Genomic DNA, 9016 nt, shown 5'->3' on the forward strand with positions numbered 1-9016 from the left:
TTGTTCTTCCTAACTCCTGTACGAACGCTGACAAGCGCGTCAGCTCACCACAACATCTCCTACGATGGAAATGGAACGCCATGACCCGGCATACGACTCTTGCGCATGGCGTCAGTGATAAATAGGGCTTATGACGTGGAGCTATCCCTGTTGACATCTAGAGGGTCGGCAGGATCCGCATGAAGGATGAAGAAGGACCCAATGATTTTTGAGGACTCTCTCTCCTCTCTCTCTCGGTTCTTCTCTTTTCCTCCGCTGTAACCCATGCTTTCCCTTAGCCTATAAAAGGGAAAGCAGGGCATCCCATGAAGGGGATCTCCGATCCAACCCCGAACCAATCAGATCCAGATACTCACAAGAGCAGCAACTGAGCTCTCAACACCCTTTCACTCCTTTCACTAGAGACTTGTGATCCTTTCCCTCTCTCGCCTATTTGTACCCCCTACTACAAACCTTCAGTGATAGTAACACGAGCAGCAGCGATGAACTAGACGTAGGGACTTTCTGCCTAAACCAGTATAAACCTCGTGTCCTCTAAGCACACCATCCGAGCTAGATGTGCAATATTAGAAATTTACTCGTTGGTGGTAACTCAAAACACCGACACCAGACGACCGCCACAGCAAGCCCCACCATCGCAAGAGCACGCTGGTGGAAGCAGCCTCCTTGGAGATGAAGTAGAGGATGCGCTAGAGAAGGTCGTCGGAGAGCTCGGACAAGCGGTCCTCATCGCCTATCGTCATCATCGGCGGGCGCTCGGCGGTGTTGTAAATTTGTGATGCGATCTCACCTTACGACGATCCATCTTTTATGGATCTTGGCCATCGGAGGATGGGACTCCTCCATGTCGGTGTCGCATTTTGTGCATCCCATCTTTTATGGACTCTGATTGATGAAGTAATTGCACCAACCCTGATCGATGTGTCAGAAACCAGGGTCAACTAGGCATAGATAAGTGGGTGTACATGCTTCTATTCATAATAAAATGACATAGAGTACGAACTACAACGAGAGGGATTGAGAGAGAGGGGTAGGGATGCCTGACCATCAACCTTGGAGGAAGAAGAGTCCTACATGGGGTCGGTGGTGAGGTTGGCGATGGTGTAGGAGTAGCTGTGGCGCCCCTATGGCGACGTAGACGTCCTAGCTATGGTGAGGTGGTTAAGAACGGTGGCAGCACTTCCCATCGCTGCTGCGCACCCTTGATCAGTTAGGGTTGTATCGGTGGGGTACTATGGCTATGGTGAACCTCATACTGTGAGCCGTTGGCCCCTAACTATTTATATAGCGTAGTGCGACAGGGGCCTACCAACCATGTAGGATTGGCCGCCTCCGATCAGGGCATGAGATCAAGGCCCAAGTTGGCCATTGGGGCCAATCTTGATGGAGAGATCAACCTAACATTCTCCCCCTTGATCTCACCTTTTTGTCTTAAGCTTAAAATACTTATCTTTTTTTTTCTATTCCATCACAGATTAGCGCATAGAGCGTGCCTCGTCATAATAGTCAGTACCATTGGATTAACAACTACAATACACCTCTATTTTGAAATAGATTCTCATCTAGGCCCTTATTGTACAGGAATCATAGGCTTTCCTATAAACCCATGCTGGCTAAGTGTTCTCTGAACACATTAGGTGGTAAACTTTTTGTAAGCGGATCCACAAGCATCTTCTTTGTGCTTACATGCTCAAGACTAATAGCATGATCCCGGACTTTGTCTTTCACAACATAGAACTTTATGTCAATGTGTTTGGCATCATTACTTGACCTATTGTTGTGAGCATAGGTTACTACTGGTTCATTGTCGCAGTATAACTCGAGTGGTCTATGGATGTCGTCAACCACTTTCAACCCGGACATAAATTTCTTTAGCTAGGTCACCTGCCCTGTGGCCTCATAACAAGCTACAAACTCGACATACATCATGGACGATGCAGTGATGGTTTGCTTGGAGCTTTTTTACAATATAGCTTCTCCTGTGAGAGTAAATACATATCCTGATGTTGATTTTCTATCATCTACATCTCCCATAAAATTTGAATCCGAATACCCCTATACATGTAGGGAATCAGGTCTTCTGTACGTTAGCATGAGGCCTTTTGTGCCTTGCACATAACACAAAGCTTTCTTCACCATTCTCCAGTGTTCTATTCCTAGATTACTCTGATATCTGCCAAGTATCCCGGTAACAAAAGCTAAGTTAGGATGTGTACATACTTGAGCATACTGCAAGCTTCCGACAGTTGAAGCATATGGAACCGCTTTGATTTGATCGATCTCATATTGGTTTCTAGGACATTGGAATTCCCCAAAACTATCACCTATGACTATAGGAGCAGGTGAAGGCTTATACGCATGCATACTATATTTCTGTAGAACCTTTTTTAAGTGTGCCTTTTGCGATAATCCTAAAACCCCCTTTCTTCTATCTTGGTGAATCTCTATTCCTAAAACAAATGAAGCTTCACCGAGATCTTTGATGTCAAAATTTGAGGACATGAACTTCTTCGTCTCCAGTAGTAGATTAACATCACTACTAGCGAGCAAGATGCCATCCACATATAGGATTAGGAAAATAAATTTCCCATTCTTGAACTTTGTATAAATACAATTGTCCTCCACATTCTCTTTAAACCCAAACTTCCTTATCGTTCCATCAAACTTTAAATACCACTGTCTAGAGGCTTGTTTTAATCCATAAATGAATTTCATCAAGCGGCATCCCATACATTCTTTTCCTTTTACGACAAAACTTTTTGGTTGTGCCATGTAGACATTCTCATCTAAATCCCCGTTAAGAAAAGTCGTCTTTACATCCATCTGTTGTAATTCTAAATCATAATGCACCACTAACGCCATTATGATTCTAAAAGAATCCTTGCATGAGACTGGAGAAAATGTCTCATTATAATCTATTCCTTCTCTTTGCGTAAAACCTTTCGCCACAAGTTGCGCTTTAAATCTTTCCATATTCCCTTTGGAGTCATATTTAGTTTTGTAGATCCATTTACAGCCTACTGTCTTGGCTCCTTTAGGAATTCTTTCTAAGTCCCAAACACCATTGGTGCTCATTGATCTCATTTCATCTTGCATGGCTTCAAGCCACTTTGATGAGTGAGCGCTTCTCATGGCTTCTTCAAATGAGGTGGGATCACCCTCCATTTGAAATTCTTCACATTCATAGACTTCGTAGTCATCAGGAATGGCTGGTTTTCTGGCTCTTTAAGACCTTCTAGGGGCCTCATTAGTTGGCGCTTGTTCTATATGGGGCTATTGTTGCTCATTCTTATGTGTGATAACTTGTTCTATAGGATCCTAAAGGATAGGTTTCTCATGTTCATTTATTGTTGCCATCGAAGAACTAATAACAGATGTTGTCACTACAATGTCTTGTACTGTTGGTGCAACAGCAACAGGTAGTGAGAAAAATGGCTCCTGAACCATCGAGTGGGCACGTATACCCGCTTATCCTCAAAGTTAATTTCTCACGCTACCATGCCCCCCTGACCATATCATCCTCCAAGAACACAACGTGTCTTGTTTCTACAAACTTCGTATGTCTGCCAGGACAGTAGAAATGATAACCTTTTGACTTATCTGGATAGCCAATGAAATAGCAACCGACTGTCTTGGAGTCTAGCTTCCCAATATTTGGGTTAAATACTTTAGCCTTTGTTGGACAGCCCCACACACGTAAGTGGTTAAGTGAGGGTTCCCTTCCTGTCCACAATTCATATGGTGTTTTGGGCACCGACTTGCTTGGTACTCGATTGAGAATATGAATGGCGGGTTTTAACGCCTTCATCCATAAACTTATCGGTAAAGTGGAGTAACTTATCATACTTCTCACCATATCCATTAAGGTACGGTTGTGTCTTTTAGCTACTCCATTATGCTGAGGCTCGCCCGATGTAGATACTGGGCAACTATGCCATTTTCCTGTAAGAACTTTGCAAAAGGTCCAGGAACTTAGCCATATGGGGTATGTCGATCGTAGTACTCCCCCACGGTCGGATCTTACTATCTTAATCTTTAAATTGTGCTGATTTTCTACTCTAGCCTTAAATATCTTAAATTTATCCAATGCTTATTATCTTTCCTTAAATGGGTAAATATATCTATAATGAGGATAATCATATGTGAATGTTATAAATGAATCATAACCATCCACACTTTTCATAGGAAAAGGACCACATATATCTGTGTGAATTATTTTCAAAATTCCTACGCTTCGTTTGATGTCTTTCTTTATTTTCTTAACATACTTTCCTTTAATGCAATCAATACATTGTTCTAAATCTAAAAATTCTAATGACGGAAGAATTAATTTCTTAATCAATCGTTCTATTCTCCCCCTCGAAATATGACCTAAACGACAATGCCATAATTTTGATGATACATCATGAACTCTCTTCCGCTTATTTCTTGCATTCATAGACGAGGAGGAATTCTCATTCTCAGTGCTCAGAACATTCACATTCTCAGAAAGTGATAACAAATATAGCTCGTCTTGTCAGAAGGCAACACCAACACACTTATGATTAAACATTATCTTACATTTACCATTACCAAAATGGCAACCAAATCCATCATCGTCTAAACGTGAAACACTTATTAAGTTTCTACGCAAAGAGGGTACATAAAGGACATCTGTAAGCTTAAGTACAAAGCCATCATTTAATTCTAATGAGAGTTCTCCAATGGCTTCAACTTCAGCTTGGACTCAATTTGCCACTTTAATGTGTCTTTCTCCTGTTTGCAGGGTCCTCCTCATATGGAATCCCTATAATGAATTTGCAACATGAATAGTTGCACCTGAATCAATCCACCAAGTAAATTTTGCATAACTTAAATATAAAGACTCATCTATGAATGTAATAATGTCCTCACCTTTTCTCATCAGGGGCTTCAGGAAATCTGGACAATCCTTCTGGTAGTGTCTAGTCTTCTTGCACCATTTGCAGGTGTCCTTGTCCACTTGAACATAGTTGGATTTCTGATGGTGATCTTTCTGAGGGGTCTTTCCTTGTGACTTAGATGAGGAGCTATTGTCCCACTGAGGTTTTCCTTGTGATTTGTCTTTCTTGTTGTAAAAGTTCTTTATTTTATTTTCCTTCACATGGTTAGCTGAGTCACCATGTGAGCTCTTAAATCTCTCTTCTTACACACACATTGCAATGAGCTTCTCAATGTCCTACTTATCTGGCTGTAAGTTGTAGTTCACAACAAAAGTCTCATACTCTTTTAGCAAAGAAGCAAAAATCAAATGAATTAGGAACTCATCCTTAAACCCCAAGTCCATTGGCTTGAGCTTAGATGTCGTGTTGCTCATCTTCAATATGTGTTCTCTAATCCATCCACCAGAGTATTTCTCATTGACTAACTTCTTAATTAGAGTGCTTGCATAAGCCTTTGAAGAGCCAGTAAACTGACTCTCCACCTTCTTGAGATACTCAATGGCGGTAGTACATTATGAGATCGAACCCCTTATTGGATCCTCAATGGTGCCTTTAATCACCATCAAACACTTACGGTTTTGAACTATTCCACTTCGCACGATCAAGATCGTACTTCATTATCACTTCTGCATGGTCATGCTGCCAAGTCGCAAAAGTTGCATCGGTCTCGTTTTCTACCCTCACCGGATCATAGGCTCAGTGGAACACGGAGAGATAAGTGCTAGATCATTGTCTGAGAGCACAAGTGCTATCTCAAGCTTCTCTCGCCATGTGTTATAATTGCTCCCATTGAGAGGCGGAATGAACGAGATAAATGTCATTACGTTGTAGCCAAAAAACAATGTTAGAGAAAGTGAGAAACATTTGACATAATAATTGCATGCCGGAATTTAACGTTGGTCAAAATTAAAATATACAATGTGCTTCTACATTAATTCTACATCACCGTTGGACAGAAATAGAACTAATGCATAAAACATCATGAATAAAAAATTATAATATTGCTATCAACAACTTTGGTTAGAAAATAATAATATCATAATTTACAAAAAAAAAATATTACTATTCTTCAAAAATTAAATCCTCATGTTGATTCAAATTTAATTAGAAGATAATAAGCATCATCTTTGCAGCGGAAACATAAAACTAAACTTGTCTGTTTTTCAGAAACATTTCATGGTATTTGTCTACTCTCTAAAATTATACACGTTGGTGCAAAATTATAGAGATAAAAAATATATAAAACTTATAAGGGAAATGATTCTGAAAATAATGGAAAACTAAACAAAATTTTACTGTTCATTCAGGAAAAACCGGCCCACGGCCTGATTCGTGCGAGCATGCCCGCGCTCCCCAATGCCCAGGCCACAACCTAGTCCTAGGCCGAGAATTATCTCCCCCGCCTGGTCCTAAAGCCGGCCTGACCGTCCCTGGCCGTCAGATCCGATGGGATAGTTGTCTGTCGATCTCGGTGGGACAAAACCTAGGCGCCTGCCTCCTCCCCCTGAACTCTAACTCATTCTTCACCCTCCCCTCCTCTCTCTTCGCTGTAGAGGCAATAGTGGTGGCAGCCACATTGGCCGTGGGCGCCAGTGAGGAAAAGCGCCGCCAGAGCAGATCCGGCTACCCTTCCTCTTCTTCTTTCTCGCTCCCCTTCTCTTCTGTTCTAGCCCCGCACGAAGCAAGTAGGATCTCATGAGGTGGCCCGAGGCCGGAGGAAAGATGGTGGCACCGCCACAGCCCCCCTCGTCGGCGCGCGCGTTCACCCAAGGGTGAGCGCGCCGCCATGGAGCGGCCTTGCGATGGTGCCCTGAGCCTAAGCCACTGCGGTGGTGGTCTGTGCCTGACGGCGCGTGGCTCGGCTCATTCTCCCTTGCGGCGGTGAGTCTTCTTCCCACTCTATGGCAGTGATGAGCCCTAGGTAGCCCCTGTCCCCTCCGTCCGACTTCTAGGATTAGGGTTAGGGTTTGGATCGAAATCGCAAATCGAATAATCTCCTTCTACTTTCTACCCTGATCTAGATCTACACGTTAGTGTAAGGCTCAACTGATACCATTGTTAGAATAAACCAGGGTCAACTAGGCATAGATCAGTGGGTGTACATGCTTCTATTCGTGATAAAATGACCTAGAGTACGAACTGGAGCGAGATGGATTGAGAGAGAGAGAGGGGGGTAGGGATGCCTGACCATCAGCCTTGGAGGAAGAAGAGTCAGCCATGGGGTTAGTGGTGAGGTTGGCAATGGTGTAGGAGTAGCAGTGGTGCCCCTGCGCCGACTTAGACGTCTTGGCAATGGCGAGGCGGTGAAGAACGGTGGCGGCGCTTCCCGTCGCTACTTGCGCACCCTTGATCGATTAGGGTTGTGTCGGTGGGGTACTGTGGCTACAGTGAATCTCGTACTACGAGCTGCTGACCCCACCTATTTATAGAGCATCGATCAGGACACGGGATCAAGGTCCAAGTTGGCCATTGGGCCAATTTTGGTGGAGAGATCAACCAAACACGATGAACCATAAATAGAAGTCCCTAATAAAATCAATCACGAGTTCTCGACCGATTGAAGCAGACATGATGGACAGCTCCCACGCAACATCGTGCTCCGGCGTCGGTGGCCACCTGAGCAAGCTAAAGGACCGTGCGCTCGGCCACATCCTCTCCTTCCTCCCGGCTGAGGAGGCGGCGCGCACGGCGCTGCTGTCGTCGCGGTGGTGCCACGTTTTCGGTGCCGTCGACACCGTCTCCCTCGAGGAGCCAGAGAGCCTGATCCCTGACTACGGTGACCGCGGCTACTACTCCCCGGGGTGGCGCCCTCCCTCGGACCCCAACGTGTCGCCGCCCTTCTACAGCATCGTCAGCGCCGCGATCATCGCCCGCCAACGACGACGCGGCACGGTACCCCTACGAGCCCTCCGCTTTGCCGTGGAAAGCTACCACGGTCTCCATGGTGATTCCTTGATGGTGGACCAGTGGGTCTCGTATGCCATGTAGCAGGGCGCCGCCGAGGGCCTTGAACTCGACCTCCGTCTCTAGTGCCGCCGCCTGCTCTACGACCACCCTTACGCACTCCACCGCGGCCACCAACATCAACACAAGAATGACGACCATATGTCCATGCACATACGACGATGACATGGTTGAGAGGCAGAGGTCAATGATCGATGATGCAGCGGGATCCGAGTCCAATGATGACAGCGTCGTCCTCTCCTCTGATTCCTCTGATGACGACAATGAGACGAACTGGTGGCCGTGGGTCCTACGAGACTACACCACGACAAGAGTGATCTTCTCCTGCGCCCACTTGCGGTCGCTCTCCCTTAGTTCCTGTCGGCTGGCCCCGCCCGACACCATTAGCCTACCATCCCTGGTGACACTGCTCCTGTCCCACATCTCCGACCCTAGGAGCGACGTGGAGCGGCTCGTCGCCGGCTGCCCACGCCTCACGGACCTGACGCTCGAGGCCTGTAGCACGGTGACCATGCTCTCCATCGTCAGCGGTGCTCACCTTCTTAGGCTAGCCCTCCACTATTGCCACAACCTAACGGCCGTCGCTGTCGACTCATTAGAGCTATAAACATTCAAGTACAGGGGTGCCGTGATCGACAGTTTGTTCCTGACCACGACGTCTGTGGAGTAGAGGCTGTTAAGAGTAGTCATGTTCTAGGTTCATTGAACCTATGTAACCCATGTAATGTGGATTGACTCGGTTGTATATGGTAGTTAGAATAGATAGGCATGAGATCTGTTGTAATCCCGAGATTTGTGTACTTGCCACCACGGGGGTTTTTCCTGTGCCTATAACACGCAACCAGGAGCAGCCCAAGGGGTTATCTGGTTCTCCCACTTCTCTTTACATGGTATTAGACACCTCACATATCCCAGCGGATTAGGTTTTTTTTTCATCGATCCTCATGGCGGCTTCCTCCCACGCCGCCGCTGCTTCTTTCTCCTTCAGGTTTCTCCCCCCCGGTGATGGAGAAGCTCACCCGTGGGAACTACAACATGTGGCTTGCGCAAGTCACAACCACCCTCTAGGGTGCCCAACTCTAGAGCTTCAC

The 9016-nt window shown here is 45.6% G+C and overlaps 1 protein-coding gene across 1 annotated transcript; it reads left to right on the forward strand.

Annotated features, from left to right (window-relative positions):
• Window positions 1-7529: 7529 nt before the first annotated feature.
• LOC136503222 (F-box/LRR-repeat protein At5g02910-like) lies at window positions 7530-8532 on the forward strand. The gene is made up of 2 exons (XM_066498370.1): window positions 7530-7853; window positions 8107-8532. The coding sequence occupies exons 1-2, from the start codon at window positions 7530-7532 to the stop codon at window positions 8530-8532; spliced, it is 750 nt and encodes a 249-aa protein (XP_066354467.1).
• The last annotated feature ends 484 nt before the right edge of the window (window positions 8533-9016 follow it).

The sequence above is a fragment of the Miscanthus floridulus genome, chromosome 14, assembly GCF_019320115.1.
Source record: "Miscanthus floridulus cultivar M001 chromosome 14, ASM1932011v1, whole genome shotgun sequence".
NCBI lineage: Eukaryota > Viridiplantae > Streptophyta > Magnoliopsida > Poales > Poaceae > Miscanthus > Miscanthus floridulus.